This window comes from Petromyzon marinus, chromosome 26 (genome assembly GCF_048934315.1).
Source record: "Petromyzon marinus isolate PM22_M1 ecotype Great Lakes invasive population chromosome 26, UKy_Petmar_22M1.pri1.0, whole genome shotgun sequence".
NCBI lineage: Eukaryota > Metazoa > Chordata > Hyperoartia > Petromyzontiformes > Petromyzontidae > Petromyzon > Petromyzon marinus.
The window spans coordinates 2,260,660-2,281,529 of record NC_133692.1 but is presented as its reverse complement, the minus strand read 5'-3'; the positions used below and the strand labels follow the sequence as shown (position 1 = coordinate 2,281,529).

The window sequence follows — 20,870 nt, the reverse complement described above, 5'->3', positions numbered from 1 at the left end:
GATGTGTCGCTTTCACAGCGATGAATCCGCTCTTGTGCCAGTTGCGCCTGTGCAATGTGGTTTTGACAAAACAAAAGCGTAACAACAAAACCCCAGTTGCATATTCCAAATCATTACTTAACCATCACAAGGTATTTCAAGAACAGAACAGTGACGTCCACAGTCATTATTTGAAAAGTCACTCGCTTACCGTTCAATGGCGCAACCGTGTATGTGATATTTGTGGTTTTGCAGTGCCACTGTCACTTTATTATATTATCATTGTTGATGCAATGTTAAAAATGCATCACGTTTGCTGATTTTTACCACAGTTAGTAACGGAAACAAGGGGTAGCTTTACGCCAAAAATTGCGTAAATAGGCACATTCACAATCATAAACAACAATCTCAATCACTTCATCATGCCACTGCTGGATGAAGGCCGCCGCATGCCGTGTCGGTCTTGGGGGTCATTTGGCCGTCCTTCATCACGCTGGTCAGTGTGGATGGGTGAAGGGCATCATGGGTGGGGAGGTCAAGGACTGGTTCAGATATCAATCACCACCGATGTTAGCTGTGTCTGGGAATTAAACTAAAACAACTAAAATAAAAACTAAACTATTTTTTTTATTTTACCCGGTAAGGCTCACTGAGCTGTGTAACTCTTTTTCAGAAGCGACCTGGCCATCACAAACGATAGCCCAACGAAGTGGCTTATCACGTGGAAATGTATAGCGGCCAAATACTCTGAACGCGTGACGTTGATTCTAAATGTGGAGGGAAATCCCGGAGGGCCCAGAGAAAAATCCACCCCACCACGTAACTGTGGCACCAATATGTAATCAAATCATTACAATTGATTACGTATCAATTATAATTGATATGTGATGGGCGACGTTCTGGGTAATGGCCCCCCTTCATAGCACATTTGTGCCTGAAGAAGCATCTGAAATGTCGCTTACTGTACGTATGCATACTTTAATGCAGCCTCTAACAGGCTGCTGGGGTAAGTGTGGTTAGTAGCGAGCAGAGACGCAGACAAAGCTCCCCCGTGTAGCCTCTAACAGACTGCTAGGGCAAGTGCGGTTGGTAGCGAGCAGAGACACAGACAGAGCTCCCCCGTGTAGCCTCTAACAGACTGCTAGGGAAAGTGCGGTTAGTAGCGAGCAGAGACACAGACAAAGCTCCCCCGTGTAGCCTCTAACAGACTGCTAGGGCAAGTGCGGTTAGTAGCGAGCAGAGACACAGACAAAGCTCCTCCGTGTAGCCTCTAACAGACTGCTAGGGCAAGTGCGGTTAGTAGCGAGCAGAGACGCAGACAAAGCTGACTCCTGGGGCAAGTGGCTCGCCGCCCTAAGAGTGCGGTGCGCTGACGAGACTGCGCCACACAGCGCCCCATCCTTTATTGGCGAGCGAGAGGTTCCTGCCATAACGACATTGGCGCGCACGCGGGCATACACACAGCTGTCAACCCATACGGTTTATTCTTGTACAGGGAAATTGAGTTTTCAGGTCCATACGGCGTGCAGCCGTTTCAATACGGGCAAAAAACACGTGTTTTGTCTATTTGTTTGTGTTTCTCCCTCGTGATGGGACTTTGTAGGATGAACGTTGAGATTTACAAGGTGGCACGGAGGTGACCAATAAGGTCTGAAATAAGGTAGGGCACTGACAAGGGTTTGCCAGCTCCGCGCATATTTGCGTTTGCCTCGCGGCACCTCGTTGCGGGCATCACCTGCTGCTTCCTCCTCCTTGAAGAGCACTGACAGCAGGGGCATGCTGGAGTTCTGGAAGAGGCTCACCACCGTCTCATTCAGCGGGTCCTTGTTCTTCTCAAGCCACCCCTGCGTGTTGTAGCCCACCTGGGAGACGACGCAGTTGTATGTGTATATATGTTAAATCGGTTCGTCCACAATTTTCAAGAGAAGTGCATTTCCCCTTCCCCTCCCCTCCCCAAAGATCCCCCGTATAGTCTTAACAGACTGTTGAGGCAAGTGCTGTTAGCGAGCACCTATGAAGGCCGGAACATTTACACGAGGGGGTGGGTGGCCAGCACCACGCCCGACCGCCTTTGTCTCCCTAGTGGAAATGTTTACACACCGCACCAGGTACACATTTGAGGCTGAGTCGACCTAGGGGAGGCCCAGGACCGGTTCAGATAATCGTCACCGGTGTTGGCCGTGAGCGGGAATCGAACCCGGGTCGCCGGGTTCGTAGCGCAGCGTAGCGCTGACCGCTACACCACCCCCCTCATGTTGAATCACCATCGGCTCTCCCTCGCACACACACGTGCGTGCGTGCGTGTCCAGAACGAGCGGGTGGTGTGGATTAGTAAGCAAGATCAGCAAGTCGGCCTGCAGCGTCGTGCTGTTTCCACCGTTGAGTTTCAAAATGTTTGGATCCTTGCAAATAGACTCTGCGTGTGTCTCCAGCTGAGGTGATCCATGAGTTGGTGTCGATGGTGCAGCTCTTCAAGTTGGCCTTGACGACGGGACATCCTTGAAGCGCTTTCTCTGCCCTCCGCAACGGTCCGTTGAAAGGAGATAGAGACTTTTGGAAATCTCGTTGAGTAATCGGAGCTAAACACTAGAGGGCAGCACTGTCGTGCACGCTTTGGCACAGGGTCACGTTTGTCGCATTGACAGTCAAGACGGTATTTTATTCATTATCATCGCCAGAATTTGGCCAAATGGAAGTGCAGCACACAAATGTCACGCTACATCCTCTTTTAGTTTTTTTTAAATTTTCATGCAGACATTTTGGTAGCTAGCCTGAGGCAACCGACTCATTATTACACTCGATAGCCCGGTTTAATCACGACCAGATTCAAGCGCAGACTCTCCGCACCGCCATCTCTGCGCTCTGAACCCCTGAGATAACCTGGCGACCTCCCAACAACGCGGGGTAATTGAATTAACCACTAACTTTACACAGCGGCACAATTGTAAAGCGCAACGGGCGACGGTGTGACAGAGTGACCCTGCGAAATCCTATAGAAAGTTAACAAGACCAGCCCCATGTGCAATTTAACAGCACGCTATAAAGCGTAGCCCCTACGCAATTACATTTGATGTTAGAAAACTTAAGAGCCGTTGCCAGCGAAGCCGAGTGACTCGAGAGTGAAGGTCATTAGCTGATCGATCGGACGGACAGACGGACGGACGGACGCATCGCGAACATGACATCAGCTCTCTTCATTCACCCACAACCACTAAACCCCGTCCATTAAATCTCTTTTGTCAAAATTCCCACGTCGGGCTTCGCGGACAAAGCCAATATGACAACGGCTGCCCGATGGCGTCTGTAACCTGGGCCATCACGCGCTCAGCTTATGCACGACTCGTGTGCACGCTTTGTTGGGGTGGCTTTTACCGTGCCGGCGTAGTGGACGAGTTCGAAGGTGGCCTCTTGCCCAGCCTTCTTGCCCGCCTTGGGCTTCTGGAATGGCGCAGACTTGCCCAGGTGGTTGTCGTACATGGCCGCCTTGAAGGTGGCGTCCGTGGCCTTGGGGAAGACGCACTGCTCCTCCAGGATGGAGAAGATGCCCATCGGCTGCACAGGGGAGAAGTACGTTAAAAATAGAAGTTGCTGAAAGAAAAAAAAGCACACCGCACGCTAAAGGTGGGCTGGGGTGGCAGTGTAGCGGTTAGCGCTTCACTGCCGCTGGGTTCGTTAGCGCCGTGAAGGGGTTAGCGCTACACTGCGCGATTTAACCCAGTGACCTAAGTTTGAGTCCTGCTCACGGCCAACACCGGTGACAATTATCTGAACCGGTCCTGAGCCTCCCCTAGGTCGACTTTTAGCGTTAATTGAGTGCTTACCTCCGATTTGCATGGTTGGCTACGTATGGTGCGAAAGAAGTTCAACATAAATGCAACCAACGGCATTGGGGTGACAAAGGCGGCCAAGTGTGATGCTCACCACCCACCTCTTCGTGTACCATGCCGGCCTTCATAGGTGCTCGTTAACAGCACTTTCTACAACCGTCTGTTACAGGCTATGCGGGGGATCTTTGTCTTTGGAGGCAATCTCAATTGGCCATGATGAATGTGGGCAGCCTCATTGTTGTGAATTTTATGTCCATTGGTAATTGCTTTGGTTTAATTGGGATTCAGGAAGAGAGCTTCGCATCAAGATGTATTTATGAGCGCTGCCTCTGCCGCTCAGCATGGAAATTCATACTGCTCAGGCCTCGTTCATCACTGGGCCTGTTCGTAACTCTGCGAAACAGCCCAACATTTGTTTTCCAATCAACAGCAATAACAAACACAATAAACGCACACCGCACAACATGCATCTGTTTGGGTGCATTGGCCATGGCGTGTATCGGTATGCTGAGATGTCAGGGAGATATTCCCATACAGCCATTTGTAAAGAATCGAATCTCAAGATTGGACACACGTTGCACAGTTATGAGAACACTAATCCTGAAGTGTTCCGCAACAGAAGCGGCACGCTTACGGCAATATACACACGTAAAGTGCACGGCAAATTGAAATCTGGACATCAAACCTTCTCCAGGAGGTCAATGCAGGCAGCGAGATCGAGGCCGAAGTCTATGAAGACCCAGTTGATGCCCTCCTTCTTGTACTCCTCTTGCTCCAGCACGAACATGTGGTGGTTGAAGAACTGCTGCAGCTTCTCGTTGGTGAAGTTGATGCACAGCTGCTCGAAGCTGTTGAACTTCACGCAGCACGTTGGCGACACAACCATAATCATCGTCATCGTCGTCGTCATCACAAACGAAGTCATCGATATCAATATAGGCATCGTCACTCACTCACATTTAGAACCCATTAGGATTTTCCAGTTTTAACCATTGAGCAATAGAAAATTAAGTACTGTGCTCCCACTTTCTTCAGGTGGCATTGTTCTGAGTTACGTGTGTGCGTGATTGACTCGTGCAGAGTGTGTGCACTCGCGATTCTAAAGCGACAATCTTCACTGTGTACACTTTAATTTCAATTTATCCACGAAAATATTTCACCTGGAAAAATCCCTCGAAATTGAGCATCTCATATGCAAGGGTGTCCAGGATGACATTGACACGTACGTAGAAATGCTATACATCTCTGCTTGTCTGTTGCATGGGGTTCTGAAATCCATTATGCTGCATGCTAAGTACGTTGCTAGTGCTCTGGATTTTGCACGTTATTTTGTGTTTCAGTATTATATAAACCCAATGAAAATGCTTCAAGCCCAGCAGCATTCCACAAACACTAAACCTCGGGCCTAGCTTCATTATCTGCTTCACAGTGATGGTGACCTAGATTAAACTGCATAGCAGTGATTCGTTTGCTATTCAATTGCAAAAAAAAAAATACATTGTGTATGTATAGTCGACTGTTATTCCTTGTCAATCACATGTCTTCGATGAAAACTGCATTAAATTTTAAATGCACGCATTGATATCAATTACGTGCAGTATGCCGGATAGTGCCAATACCCAGCAAGTATATCACCCCAGTGTGTCTAGCTGGCAGAGGTATTACTCTGAAGTTGAAGACGAACGTAATAATCCTCAGCGGATTATATCTAAACAACAGGTTGAGAGAAGGGCTTTCAATCAACATAACTCACCAGGTTAATGATTCACGTTGTACGGAAAATTGTGTTCTTCTACACTGCAGAACTTTGCCAATAGGTGGGGGTATTGAAGGACACACCACATTCAACATCTAATATATATTCAGAGCCTGGCCACACTTTATGGGGCTGGCTGCGTTTCGAGCCGAGCCATAAAGGATGCGTCCTTTACTCTTATTCGTTTTTTTTTTACCCCGTCAACAAAATGATAGTTACTCTAACACACGCCGTACTCAGATTGTAAATGTTGTGGCTTGGCACTCCAACACACCGGTGTGCTGTACTAGTGACGAATTGGCCACGTTCTGTTAAACGTGACAACCCTTACTAGTTGGCTGTATCGGGTGGTGGCGGGTTTAACAACACATTTATATATTTACACGATCTAACCAAAAAAAATTGTTTAAAAAATGATAGTTACGTAGCATTCCAGACTAATGATTCATATTGCTCTAGGGCAATGGTTCTCAACATTTGTTTGTCTGCTGTAACTCCCCTTGTTGAATCTTGTTACAAACGAGTAACCCCCTCCCCCCTCTTGCCTGACCCCGAACATTGTTCTGAGAAATAAATGTTATGAACAATGAACGTAAATATGTTAACCAATTGTCCATTTTGTGAGGTATCCCTAACTCGCGAGTGACTGCAAGCTAATAAAAACAAAATCAACTGGCGCTCGCTGGCTCCTCTTGTAAACCCGCATTGTTTACCATCAACGAGTTTAGAAAGGTCTTCTATATTGTTCTAGGTTACCATGTGGATCTACCATTTGTCGTCGTAGTTGTTTTACATCGCCAGACTCCTACGTGACTATTCACCGATGACTCTCGTTTATGACGTAATGTCACACGTTTATAAATCACCCTCACGTGGACTCCTTGGGATATTCATTGCCAGGTACCCCGCAGGTTGAGAGGCACTGCTCTAGGCGCGCAACAGGGCAAATGCATCCCGATTCCAGGCGGTGTAGGAGACAAACGGACGCAGACATTCACCTCGAAGATCTCAAAGCCAGCGATGTCCAGCACGCCGATAAAGTATTGCCGAGGCTTGGTTGTGTCAAGGGTTTTGTTGACGCGAGCCACCAGCCACTTGAACATTCTGTCATAGATGGCTTTGGCCAAGGCACCGATCGAGGACATGCACTTTTGAGGCAAGTGCAAAAAACAGGGGGGGGAACGGAAATACGGAGTCAACGTCCAAAAGTAGCCGTCATTATTCCGGTCTGAGACAAAATCAAACGCGTGCACTCTCAGACCGCTCTTCTGCGTTTTCTCCTGAACCTAAACAGAGCCTAGATGTATGAATATATTTGCTTTGTCAAAGAACCCCACGATACATTTGTACGGGCATCAATTAGAGTTACCAGCTGTGTGTTTTAAAGTTAGTGCACATTCACTACACCTCACACGGTTCACGTGAAATATGTATTACGACACAATTAGGGCTGCTCTGCTAGGGTATTTAATTTGATGATTTTGTAACATATGTCAGTGTGATTTTAGGAACAAAAAAAATTCAAAGCGAGTGAGGCAAGGCCCTGCTACTAATGCAGTATGTTCCATTCCCCGCCAGATTATGATGCTGGATAGCAGACGTATGTGATTAATCATAGCAGCAGCCTTGCACAACTGAACATTAGAAGAGCAGTGAGCTGTTATTATTATTATTTTTTTTTTTCTTCTCGATAATAGCACGTAGACAAAACGGTTATCTGGCACGGTGTAACCTTCATATATATATACCTGATCCATGTTTTGGTTCTTCTGCACGTATTCATTTCCAACCTTCACTTTGGGCCGCGTGATGCCCTTTTGCAGCTCGCTTGAGTCAATCCCTGCTAGGGAAGCTACTCGATCCGCCACTACAAACCATCGGCATCAAAGCAGAAATCAGAACGCCACAACAACGGGGCAAGAAACATGTTTTATGAATGCGAGTGAGCGTTTCCAAATTAAATGTCAATAATTGCTCGTGGTTTTCATCCTCGAATGCGGAATGAGGCTGGTGCCGATCTCCTGTTTCCAGCCCTGAGCCAGCCATAGACATGTACACATTCCTATGACAGGGCTACTTGTACCCACAGGTCAACCACGGTTGACTTTTAGCGAGATAACTCATTTACAAATTAGTTTCCCTTTAACAATACATTAATTCAATTAGTTCAAAGGTACTGCATGCATTATTATTTTTACTTATGCATACATATACGTTATAATTTAGTTGCTTAACATTCGTGTTTTCCTTCTACAATTTGTTTACACCGGAGGAGTCCAACAGATACAAAGCAGATATCCAGTAGGGGCGGCTCAGCAAGTTATAACAACAAGCAATGCAACAAACGATCGGAGTGCAAAATAGAAAAAAGGTTAGCAAGCTGCGAAAAACAAATACATCAAAATAAATGAAAGTATACAAGTACAAATAGCATAAGTGCTGTACTTAACAGAGCTTTATGTATTGAGTCAAGTTAATAGGATGCGATAATCAGACGTCCTGATGAGTTCTCTACTCTGCTGATTTTAAGAATTGCCAAAGATGCGAATGCAGGAATCTCCTGACCTGCAGTCTTGAGACTCACTTTGGTTTTCTATAATAATTGGTGTTATAATATTAGCATTATGAAAAAAACACATTTCTTAAATGTGAATAACAATCAATTTAATTGGTAATATGTTGTCATTCAGACATTTTAAGCTGTGTAGTTTTTCTCCCAATGCCTTTATCATTTTGCATTTTAAAAAACCTTGTAATCATAACAATGGCACGTGTAGCATGATGTGTAATTCAATATACATATGAAACATTATACTTTTCCATTTCAATTAAATATTTTAGTGGTTGACAAGAACCAAAAAAAACATTACCTGCGAAGCGAATAAAATACAACCCAATACTCGCCGAAACAATTTTCACATTTCTACTTCTTAGGTGGGGGGGGGGGGGGGGTGTGCTGCTTCATGATACAATAGTAACTTACAATCTTGAACGATTCATCCAAGAATGTGTGACAACTTTTAAGATTCGCATCGCAACAGTGACTAAGAACATCGCCTGGACTAACGGTTGTGAACAGACAATGGAATCTCAGCTTCTGCGGGGGGGGGGGGGGCAAAACAGTCATTGGAGGCCTCTGGGATGGATGGGCAAGGCACAGCTGACTGCTATTTAATCTGTTGTAGGAGAGATGCACCGTGGCTAGGATGCTGAATGGAAGCATTTCCTCAGTACGACCCCACTCGTGGTGACCACGCCCCATAGCGGTCAATGCTTCCTGCAAGACCTCCATAAAAATAATGACCACGTTGTGCCTTCGCTCAGTATGCAGTTTTAGAGTTTATATTGACATTCAGTTGTGTATTGTTTGGGAGAATGCGATGTGGAGGTCACCGGCTGAATCACGCAGCAATTTAGGAAGCGACTTTGTACCATGTCTTTTTTTTTTAAAGAGGCAACTTTTATCATGGAAATAAACGAACAAAGTGCGATGCAAGATGCACTATCCCGTGGCTGCATACTACCTGCGATGTACATGAAATAGCTGGGAGATCATTAAAAGCCATTGCACGTGACGTCTGCTGCGAGACTTACAGACAAAACGTTCTCTGGCACGACGAAACGTCCAGTGCACAAAGCAAAGAGCCACATAGCAAACCTTCTGTGCCATCGACCTCCGCCTGCTCCTCTCGGGGCTTCTGGCGAAACTTCATGTTGCCGAAGTGCATGATGCCGCCTGTCAATTTGTACAGACTCATCTTTTCTTCCGGAGTGAAGCCCAACACATCAAAGGCTTCCTGCCCAACAACCACCAGGAAAGAAGACGTCTCAAAAAAAACAAAACAAACCATTTGCAAACGCACTTTTTTTGTATCGTCTTCAGATCAATGAACGTAATAGCCAATGGCGGAGCCAGGATTTTCAGGTAGTGGGGGGCTACCCCTCCAGCAATGAAAAATGATAGAGGAGTTGTTAGTAAGTAAGGAGTTGTTAGTAAGTAAGGAGTTGTTAGTAAGTAAGGAGTTGTTAGTAAGTAAGGACTTGTTAGTAAGTAAGGAGTTGTTAGTAAGTAAGGAGTTGTTAGTAAGTAAGGACTTGTTAGTAAGTAAGGAGTTGTTAGTAAGTAAGGAGTTGTTAGTAAGTAAGGTGTTGTTAGTAAGTTAAGGAGTTGTTAGTAAGTAAGGTGTTGTTAGTAAGTAAGGACTTGTTCCTTGCTTTTTATTGGATGAGTGTGCGGCGATGGCGCAGCCATCGATCGAGGGTCAAATTGCGAACCGCGTTGTGTGATCGCCATCGCGCTCGCTGAAGGTGTTGATGCCTTCAGGGAAGTCGTGGACTCTGTAAACGCAACTGCGCACAAATCTGAGTCACTTATAACTGCTTTGCCGTTACTTATTGCCAATTATGGACTCAGACTATTGTCCTATCATCTCATAGAGTCCCTGGCACATAATGATATGCTACACAGTGGCAGTGGGGGTCGCAAAATGCCGATGTATTACTAATAAACTCCAATGAGCCGATCGAAATTAGGGATTTCGATCGGATCATTGGGGGGGCACGTGCCACCCCCCCCTCCCCCACTGTTTCCGCCAGTGGACTAATAGCCACCAATTTTTGTAATGAACGTCGACGTTTATATTTTATAAAACCGTACATTATTAGTAGTGGAAAAAGTAAGATGAGACGTGTTAAGTAACAAGTTATGATGACCTCAGAATTATAACAGTAGTGTTTTGTAAATATGTTTGGTTTAAACAGAGATAACACATACGTGGATTTGTCTTTTTGGACAACCATCATTGCATATCTGCTCTAATGATAATAATAACAACATAAAAAGAGTGTTGCACATTGCCACATGTAAAAAAAACACGTGTGTATTTTCCTACTTTACTATTGTTTATTTAATCCATTGATGATAATAATGATGAAAAAGGAGATTGTTTCACATTGCCGCATGTAAAAAAAAGTGTTGTATTTTCCTACTTTGCTATTCGCCGTATTTTAAACACCTGTCAAGAAGAGTGCCAAGTGCGGTGCTGTATTGTTTTGGTTCGCTGCCTCGGCAGTCTGTGGCAAGCGTCATAATGGCCACCTCCTAGAAGCCACTGCCGTCTGCTTTGTGACAAAACAAGCAAGCAAGACAATACCCCTCCTTCACATACACGTCCCTCCACGCTTCAGCCACGCGGTTTTCTCGGTGTGCGTCATTTCTGCAAAAAATTGGTTCAAACACAACCAGACTATGGAGCGGTTTCAACGGTGTCTCGTCAGCAAAGTCAGTCTTGTTTGAACCAATGCGGGTGAACGGCCAAATGTTAATAAGTAAGGACCCTCTCCGTTATATATGGGTCTTCGTTTGATGGACCGATATGTGAAGGAAGCTTATTGTCCGTTTATTTATTTTGCTACTAATGTTCTCGACAGTCAACTAATGCTTATCTTCAGACTTGATTTAACGTTCAAAAAGAGCCTATCCGTAGTGCCCACATATCATTTTTATACCCATGCATACAGTGACTTTATTATGTTTATCTTACCAGGTAAGGCTCACTGAGCTACGCAGCTCTTTTTAAGAAGTGACCTCGCTATCACAAATGATAGCTCAACGAAGTGACGTGTCATCACGTGGACGCTTATAGCAGGCAAATACTCTAAAACAAGGTTTTTAGTTACGACCTGATAATTATGGCCTTGCACCATTATATGTTTTGTTGTGGTAACATTATAAAATAATTAGAATAATTACAGCTCTTGGTCAATCCACTGCTGGACGAAGGCCTGCCCACACCTCATCAGTAACGTGTGGTTTATTTGCCCACACTTTTCCATGCTGGTGAGTGCGTGTTGGTGACATGAGTGAGGCCAGCCGGGCCTCGTTTCAGGTATCACTCGTGGCTGATGTAAGCCACGGCCATGAACTAAACAAATGAAGTGCATAGCCAATGTTAACGCAATGGTGTTTTGTTCAGCCATTGGTGACCAGGCTGAAACCATCACCTACCGGCATTTATTGTTTAGTTATTAACTTGTGAACCAGCTGGACCAAAATTTGTCTTGAACATTAAACCATCACCTCGATTATATCACAGAACTCAATCCACAATAATTATAATGTTCACCACGTTTCTGATACCCATAATGCAGCACTTGGAATAGAGATTGGGCCGCTACTGCGTGTGAGACCAACATTTAGGGAGCAGATAATTCACCGGCCCCTAATGGCAGACTCAAGTGCCATTTGCAGTCAGATTAAAGCCCATTCACATGCCAGTGGTGTAAATAACTCGTGAGGCATAGGGAGAGCTGCCTCTGGGGATCCCCTTGGTGCAACTGCAGCAGGGCATTGAAATGGTTGAGATGGGATGATGTGAGCCATTTTGAGTTGCTAAGCACCCTATAAACGAAAATCTGTACCCTAATACAGAAACCTCACATTTTCCCGTCGAGTATTTAACAGAGCCTACCGCCGGTTGCTTTCACGCGAACACGTTTTTGAAACCCACGGCGCTGCGGTGACACGCATCCGCCACTCATTTTTTTTTTGCCGCATCGACACGAAAAAAAGAACCACCACCCCGCGTCAACGTTTCGAACAGTGAGCGCAGGCTGGCAAAGAGAGCCGCGCCGTTGCCCTCGAAGGTGACGTACGTCGGTGAGCATCATTTCCTCAGCGTCGTCCATGTTTTCCACAGAGGTGACGCCCTGGGAGATGGAGGCATACTCCTTCGGGTTATTGACCAGACCGATTTCCTCTGAATGGATAAAAACGAGACAAAAGAGTAGAGACGTGAGCGCAACTGTGGCGCCCGCCGCCATTGAATAGCGTCGAGAGAGGCCTGCAATGTTCTAACAAAGAAAAGTTGGACCACAAACAAAAAATGCCGGTGATTGTCTTCAGTTGTATGTGTAAGAGAGAAAAAAAAATCTGACGATAAAAGCATGCGTTGGTGTACCTCATGAAAACCATGGCACCATTAACACACAAACGACGTGATTTAAATTACATCGACCGCCTGTTAAGGTGAAAGAGTTTAGCCGTTTCAGAAACGTCTTGGAAGGCTCACCCAGAAGGTTGGGTACTTTCCCTGAGAGGAGTTGATAGAAGATGTGATAGCCTCGTTCTGCAGGCTGCTGTGAGATTACCCGAGACTTTTCCAGCAGATCTGGGGGAAAAATGCAGACCGTCTCAGAATGAGCAGTGTGATCAAAAATACAAAAAAATAATGACATGCAAAAATATTAGCGTATATGAATTTCGCAAACATGTCACTTACATAATGAACGAGAAAATATGTGTTAGAAGGCGGCTGCACTCACATGTTTCAATATCCGCTCCGGAAAGTTTCCCAGACACGGCGAAATGGATTCTTATGAATTTTCCCTATTCAGGCAAAAAAAAAAATTATGAATCTACATTGAAGCATGCGTGCATTAAAAAACACACACACACAGATCACCTTTAGTGGAGACGAAGTGAATGAATTATGACTCTTTTTACATGGTATTTTCATGTCATGTGTACGTAGCAATCGTGCTCGAACCGAGAGATGCAAAAACTGTTATTTTCCCTACGAGTGAAACCGCATCGAAAGGCCGAACCAATAAACAAAAACTTACAAATCGGGATGAATTGTTGTTTCTCGTGGTTTTGGCGTTGCCAAAGGCCTCCAGCACAGGGTTGGCCTGGATGATTTGATCCTCCAGGGAGCCCTACGCATGAAAGGAAAAGCATTACGTACGTGAAGTTTTACCTGCTGCAGACAAAAAAAAATCAGAACAGTCCACGAGGTTAACCCTTGCTCCATTGAGTGGCTTGAGATATACTGTAAGATTGCCGCTGTTGTAAAGCACATGGGAAGATTTCTGCTTTTTCATAAAAAAAAGATCAAAAATAAAAATAGGAAGCTGAATAATAATTGTGAAGTCTCATTATAACCATAACGCAGCAAACGCTGCCGTAAACATTTACCACAAACTCTGGAAGTAAAAGTGGACGAGTGGTTCACGATCCAATTTCGTCTTCTTCTTTCAACCGCTATGCCCTTGATGCACAAACCCCCGGATTCAAACGCTCGGTTCCACCAGACACAAATACGTACATAATTGATTATACTTTCAATTTCTTAGATGCTCGATCTCTGTCCTCTGCTACCCGTGTTTACAAGACGATCACCACGACCTGTGTCTTTTTGTGACCAACCCCATACTCATTTAATATACAGAGGGACTTATCAGCTCGGGGTTTGGAAGGGCGCATTGTTTCACGACACAATCTAGATGTGTAAAGTGTCTGAATTGAATTGTTTTTCATGTTGTGCAATCGGAGATGACTGATCGGGCTCTGGGTCGTGAGCGGTGATCATGTGAGAGGGGACACGGGGGGATTGCAAACCTGTGAAGCATGGCGGAGGGAATCGGCCAAAGTGGGGGTCTAAACGTGGTTATGAAAGCTAAATCAGAATGTTTATTTATCCTGGAGAAATCCGATGAGCTATGAAGCTCCTTTTTCGTAGATGTCCAGTAGGAGCGGGTCAAAAAGTTACAACAACAAACAATGCACAAAAACAAACACGATAGGAGTGCAAAGTATAGGAAAAGGTAAACAAACCATAAAACTATAGGAAATAAAAAAACACATAGAGTATTTGAGCAATGTAATTGTTTGCAAATGTGCTGGAGCTCTCGAGGGGTCTCTACAGGTTATTTTGGCCTACTCCTCCACGCTGGCCAGACGTCTTGGAAGAGTACCCACGCTTTACCCCAGCACTAGTGGCACGCTGTTTATCTGTGACATGCTGCTGGGTGGACAGAGGTGGGTTGGGGGGATTTAAGAAACTTATTATCACAACAGGGTTGTCCAGCAGCGGGAGACATGTAACGTGGGACTGTTCTGGAAGGAGAACAAAACAATCCTTAATGAATTATTAAACATGAAACTAGATGCCTTGAGGTTGAAGCTGTATGTGGTAATAATAATTATGATGATGATAAGCACCATCAAAAAAACTGAAAATAACTTCAATTACAAACGGACACAACAGTTCGACACCACCGTTCCCACAATGCACTATTTGAGCGCAGCAGCGGAAAGAACTTATCTGCAAAGTCACGTAGGTAGAAATACAATAAAACAAAAATGAAAACAACGAAATTTGTTTATTTTTACCTACGTGACTTTACCGAAAGAACCAAAGAATATGGATCCTAGCAGTCACGAAAACTTCAAATCTAGAATTAGAACTTATCTCTCCGCAGATAAGCTGCCTAGGGCTCCTCGCATGCAGCACGTGGACAGTGGCGTCTAACAGCACCGTCACCTTGCTCTGGTCGATCTGTTTGGTGCCTCCTCCGATGTTGGCAAAGTACTGGATGACCTTTTTCGTGTTCTCAGTCTTGCCGGCACCGGATTCCCCGCTGATGCCACGGGACGTGAGCAGGAAAATAACAAAAATTTCAGAGTCAAAAAATGCATGCGACCACCGCTGTCATCGTCATCACCAGGCTATCGTCAGGCGGTATAACACGTGGCAGCCCAAACGTTCTAAATCTGAAACAGTGACAGCGAGAGTGCATTCTACATGAAGCGGCAGTGTGAGGCGCACATTTATTTTTACACGTATTTATTACGTATCCCACTGGGTGCGACGTTTATTGTATTTATGCATACGGTATACGTTATGTATTTTAAATGCGTGTATACGTGCCATTATGTGTTTGCTATGCATGTGTCAATAGACACCCAAATAAAATATTTGAATAAATACATTTAAACAAAATATAGCCCATTGCGGCCCCTAAGTAGAAACATTCTCGTTGTGTGCCCCCCTTTCAAATGAAACAATCCGTGTGAGATGTCAGAAGAGATGTCGACAATCCCTACGAGAGGTACATGTGTAGTGAGATAAGATCAATCTAGACAAAGTAGAGGATGTAGTGTGAGGTAAAAGATGAATATACAAACAAGATAAAAAATTATTAAAATAAATTTATTTTAATGTTGGTTGGCTACGTACGGTGCGAACTAAGTTCAACATGTACATACAAGTTGTTGTGCGATAGTAGTTGAATTTGAGCTGATATTTCAAGGTTTTTCATGAATATGACGCCTCTTGAGCTTCTTATTGCCTCAATAGCTTTTCCTTTAATAATATAATAATTATCATAACGTTTAACCCTTTCTCAATCCACTGCTGGATGAGGGCCTCCCAACTTCACCATGCTGGTCAGTGCAGGTTGGTGCAGGATAGTTCAGATGTGGTTGGCCAGCGACGTTACCTTATGGCCATGAATCAAACCCAGCATATACATAAATCATGTATCAATCATTACTTACGTAATCAGCATAGACTGGTTTGCTTTATCTGCAGGTAAAAAAAAAATGAAAGCATTACAAAAAAAATTCACACAACAATAATATGGCGATACTCTATCGAGCGTGCATACCCATGCATGTTGATTCACAAGTTTTCATCAGTAGCCATGATCAATACACTGCTGGATAAAGTCCTTTCCGAGCCACCGCCACCTGTCAAGATTCCTGCGACGTAACTATCCATCCAGTACCTGCGCACAAAACCCATCTCATCACTCCATCTCTTCGGTGGGCGTACACCCCTCCCTTGGACGCAAGTCCCATTCCTCGGCCGCCAATCCGCTATTTTATTTCGATTTAAAGCTTTCGTGCCTGCTAGGATTCATCCTCTTTGGTTCTTTCGGTAAAGTCACGTAGAATGAGAATAAAATAATACATTTTATTTTCTTAATTTATTTTTTTATTCTCATTCTACGTGACTTTACCGAAAGAACCAAAGAAGACGTTATTTTATTCTTGACCCTTCTGCCCAAGGCCCACCGCTCACGTTTCTCCATCGTTTGAACGGCGCCGTTGGTCTGCGGACGACCTCCGGTGTGTCGGTGCTCCTCTCTTCCCGGCACCTCACCGCGGTTCCGAGTGCACGAGCGCGGCAAAATCGTAACGCCAATCGCGCGGCGCGCAGCGGGAGCGGGGAGGGGAGCTTTGTTCCGCGGAGCCGCTTACTTATCAGCATGTCGCTGTAAGCGTTGTCCGAGATGGAGAAGAGGTGAGGTGGCACCTCGTTGCGCTTCTTCCCACGGTACATCTTGGCCACTCTGCTCCCGTATATGGGCAGCCACTTGTACGGGTTGATGGTGACGCAGAACAGCCCAGAGTAGGTCTGCACACGGCAGAATGTTTGCGATCAGAATCTTTGCGTCGACTTGGGAGGAATCCGATGAGCTGCGCGGCTCTTTTGCACCGTTATCATGCGCTTGCGATTACCGCTAAAGTGGCATCTTCATCAACGTCGAAGACCGTTGGCGACAGTCGCGGGGTATAATGCACCACAGGCCATTCTCTCACTGCAATTTGCATACCCATATTGCTCCCACAGCTGTTAAGATTGTTCGTAGTACAGCGCGCTAAACCACGGCACTTTACAACACCACGCGTGTACACCGGCACGTTTCAGAACGGCTCCTATTCCTTTGCTGCGATGTTTGCGCTCAGGAGAAATGGCAGTGAACATGGGATGCAGGATGAATAGACTTCATCCCCATCACTTCTTCATTTACCATGTCAACCCCTGGATATATAAATACAGCGTGCTTCAAAAAAATGTTAACACTTTGGAGAATTTGCAACAATAACACAAGAAATGTGCCTCCGGGCTTTGGAGACCACCTAGAGAAGATTCCAGGCACGTGTTGACAATGATGGCGAACAAGTGGAGACTCTTTGACTTTTTGAATCTATTAACACATTTGTTATCATGTTAAAAACGAGAGTCCTATGTAAGTGTTAACATTTTTTTTGAAACGTCGCGTGTGTGTATATATACACACTATCCGGTGGATACTCATAACAATGCAATCGCCTTCTCACGTTCCCCTTCAGCTCACACACAATTGAGAATCCCATGCGCAGTTATGAGCACGGCTGCAACGTCGCGAAATCAGCCGCCACAACGTCGGCCTGATGAACCGACGACGACTTTGCGGCTTGACGCGGCTGTGCTGTACGAGTCTGCGGTGTGGTGTTTGGGGTTGCACCACGTGACGTTCGGCACGGCGAAGCTGCCAGCACGTGGCCCGAATCGCCGGGGACGTCGCGCCGAACATACACGCGGTGCGATCCCAAAGACACCTCCGAGAGCTGGTGGCTTAACCAATTAAGGGCCGCAAGCGGAGGTAATTGAGATGTTGCGCTCTGCAGAATGGTATCGCTGCATTGGCAATTTGAACAGAACGGGCGACTGAGACTCGGTGAGACATTTCAAGAATGTGGCATCGAGGTAGAGAGAGAGAGGGCATTCAACAAGTAAAATGAGAACCCCCAGCGGCTGTCAGCAGTCACACTTAGTTGGTGGATTAGCTGCAAAAGACAGCGTTTAGCCGTGTCACTTGTGACGTCCGGCAAACCTTTTTGACAGTGCCGTGCTCATGGCATGCACACCGCTGTGACTGTTCAATGTTTCGTGTACGAAGCCTGCCGTGTTAGTCGTTTTTATTTGTTTGATGACCAATGCAGACTGAAACTTAGTTGTTTTATAGGATAGGGGAAAATGTTGCCGGACACCCAGTCTCTTTACAAAAAATGTTCGGTTAATTTGAAAAATTGCTGTTAACATCGATAAAGGTGTTTTTTGTTGTTGTATAGTGCACTTCACATCAATAAAGGCATCTCCGAGCACTTGATGTAAAAATGTATTCTTGACAGTCAAGTAGTCAGCATCAGTTTTGTACAATTCGTCGTGTTTTAGAAACATAAAGGCATTTCAAATGTTCACATCGTACCATTTACCATATGCTTAAAAAAGAGAAGTCACTAAATCATAACAATGCCCTGCATCAATTGAACAAATACACAATTCAATGATGGTGGGTGACATATACAAGATGTTAGTAACAACGGTGATTTTACATTTTCTGTGTTAATACTTCACAATTATAATTGGCCTGATGGACCCTGAATTTTTCATCACTAAGTATGCTACAAACATTCTCTGTCATTGTTCACATGATGATGTATTCATCTACATGTTCTTTTGACTATCTTTAAATAGCAAACATTTTGTTGTTATTATTATACATATCATTGTGATATGCCAAACATACTTGATTTACAATGTGCCAGATTGAACTCAGGTTGCCAACGACTCATCGCTCAAATCTACTAACTGTTGTGATAACAAAAGAACAAGCGGCAAAGCAATCTATGCAGTGCTGTGTATATCCGTGATTGAATGGAACGTCTATCCGACTCGTAGAGTTTCTGACAGATACGTATAAACAAACCCAATCCCCCCCCCACCATACGAAGCAAAGCGCGCAGACAATTCACAAAAAATATTGTACGCACGTAGATGCGCATTTTGACGTATCTCTCCTTGAGGTTGTTGAGAACGCTGGCTTCGTTGAGGAAGGTGAGGTTGGCCATGTCTTCTATCTGCTCAAACTTGGGAGGGTTCATCTCCTGCACGATGTCCTTCTTCACCTTGGCGATCTGCGCACAAGAAGAAGCGAATTTCTGCGATCAGCCACAAACGTAAGCTACCTGGTGACTATGAATGAGGTCCTGTGATCACAAGCTTTATTGATAGCAAGCTTGACAGTAAAAGCAAACTTTATCGTAAAAATTTTAAGGTGCAGCCCTGCGATTGTTCGCCCACACTGCTGCTGACTGAATGGGATCTAGGGAGCCCCTCTCGAGGCTATTTTGGCCTTCTCTTTCACTCTGGCCAGACGTGTTTGGAAGAGGTAGGAATACCGTACACATTTCTGCTGCTGGGTGGATAGAGACCGGTGGATTATAACAAACGTTCGCCAAATGTTTACCGCCGTTGAGCCAAGGGATTGAAGCTCCACAACATCTGGAATCGCAAGCCCGGTGCGATAACCATCGCATCGTGGCAGCTTCCCACGTTTTTCATTTTCTTTGACGCCCCCAGAAATCCCTAACATTCTGTCGTCGAGCAGCCGACGTGTTTTGTTTTGTTGCTTTTACAACATGCGACTGAATCACAAACCTCATTATTGACGGTAAACTTGACGGACACGGTGTTGTCTCCGTGATCATCCTGGATCAGCGCCTGCAAGAAGCCCTCCTTCTCATCTTTGACCCAACAGTTTTTCTTGATGTCAAAGGGACGGGCTTGGAACTCCAGCTTCTCCGAATCCGTGGGCTTCAGGAATGGCATGGGGTCCTCATCGTCGCCACACTCTCCTTTGTACGGCATGGTGACGTCTGGATCAGAGAAGTTGACTCAGCCTTATACTGCAAATAGAGAATAATTTAAACAATGATGACAGGACGTACCTCGACGAGGACAGACACGGCTCAAGTCAAATGTCATTTCTGGCGATTAACTCTTGCTTAATTTCTTAAACGTGTCCGTTCTGGGCTCCTTGAGCCAATGGTTACTGATTACTTATTGGTGAATTTACATTGGTTATATTGGATTCATCTGGAATTAAAAAAAAAGATGTCACGTTTTGTAGGCTGAAACCAGTTTTAAAGGAACCTCACAAAAAGAAAATGTATTGTCAGGTGCGGTTTTTAAAGTTACACAGCATGTGCTCATGTTGTTGTTACACTTCACCGAATTAACTTGTTTGAGTTGTAAACAAGAGATGGGGAATTTTTAAATCAACTGCTGCTAATTCTGTCAAAATAGGCAGAGCGTTGGGTTTCCAGGCACACCAAACAAAAAACCGACCTGGAAAAAGTCAGCCCCCGAATATCGCGTGGAGTCACACACGAGCTCACATATATAGCGGAGTGGCTCCGAACGTGGGCTGGGGAAATTGTCAAAAAATAAACCCATAAGATTCCACCGTGGGCTGTCGAGGACGTCCTCGGGATACCGTGTTGGAACTTTGTATTTTGGCTTCAACTGATCCCACTCTGGAGGTTTAGTGGACGCAGAGAGCTTTAAGCCCTTGTGTTCCTCCAAGGGCGCAGCGCATTACTTTCAATTACACTTTGCAAATAGAAGAACATGGCTATAAATATCCAACCACTGGCACACAAAATAATGAGATCTAGCAGATGAATCATTGCATTGTTCAAACCACAACTGATGGTATGTATATTAAAATAATCATTAGTGTATGCATATCTTTATTATGCGCACGATCATTGTGCATCGATCACAACCGTGTTTTTCTGCCTCATGTTACAGTACATTGAACAAAGCAAATTTTTCATGAGTTAATTTAAAATAAGAAAACAATTACCTGTATGTCCTTTGATGTCAGATTGCATGCTGTGCACAATGCACATG

At 44.9% G+C, this 20,870-nt stretch overlaps 1 protein-coding gene across 2 annotated transcripts in view; it reads right to left on the bottom strand.

Annotated features, from left to right (window-relative positions):
• LOC116946140 (myosin-16-like) overlaps positions 1 to 20,324 on the bottom strand; it is an 88,084-nt gene extending 67,760 nt beyond the window's left edge. For both annotated transcript variants that reach the window (XM_032961034.2, XM_032961033.2), the window contains exons 1-16: positions 20,304 to 20,324; positions 19,614 to 19,861; positions 18,947 to 19,090; positions 16,607 to 16,763; positions 15,902 to 15,929; positions 14,886 to 14,982; positions 13,186 to 13,278; positions 12,886 to 12,949; positions 12,633 to 12,731; positions 12,217 to 12,320; positions 9,221 to 9,359; positions 7,311 to 7,429; positions 6,561 to 6,710; positions 4,492 to 4,662; positions 3,352 to 3,531; positions 1,715 to 1,841 (exon numbers count right to left, since the gene is read on the bottom strand). In XM_032961034.2, coding sequence (XP_032816925.1) covers positions 1,715 to 1,841; positions 3,352 to 3,531; positions 4,492 to 4,662; positions 6,561 to 6,710; positions 7,311 to 7,429; positions 9,221 to 9,359; positions 12,217 to 12,320; positions 12,633 to 12,731; positions 12,886 to 12,949; positions 13,186 to 13,278; positions 14,886 to 14,982; positions 15,902 to 15,929; positions 16,607 to 16,763; positions 18,947 to 19,090; positions 19,614 to 19,823 — 1,882 coding nt within the window. In that variant the 5' untranslated portion in view covers positions 19,824 to 19,861; positions 20,304 to 20,324. The remainder of the gene's footprint in view (positions 1 to 1,714; positions 1,842 to 3,351; positions 3,532 to 4,491; positions 4,663 to 6,560; positions 6,711 to 7,310; positions 7,430 to 9,220; positions 9,360 to 12,216; positions 12,321 to 12,632; positions 12,732 to 12,885; positions 12,950 to 13,185; positions 13,279 to 14,885; positions 14,983 to 15,901; positions 15,930 to 16,606; positions 16,764 to 18,946; positions 19,091 to 19,613; positions 19,862 to 20,303) is intronic.
• Between the last annotated feature and the right edge of the window lie 546 nt (positions 20,325 to 20,870).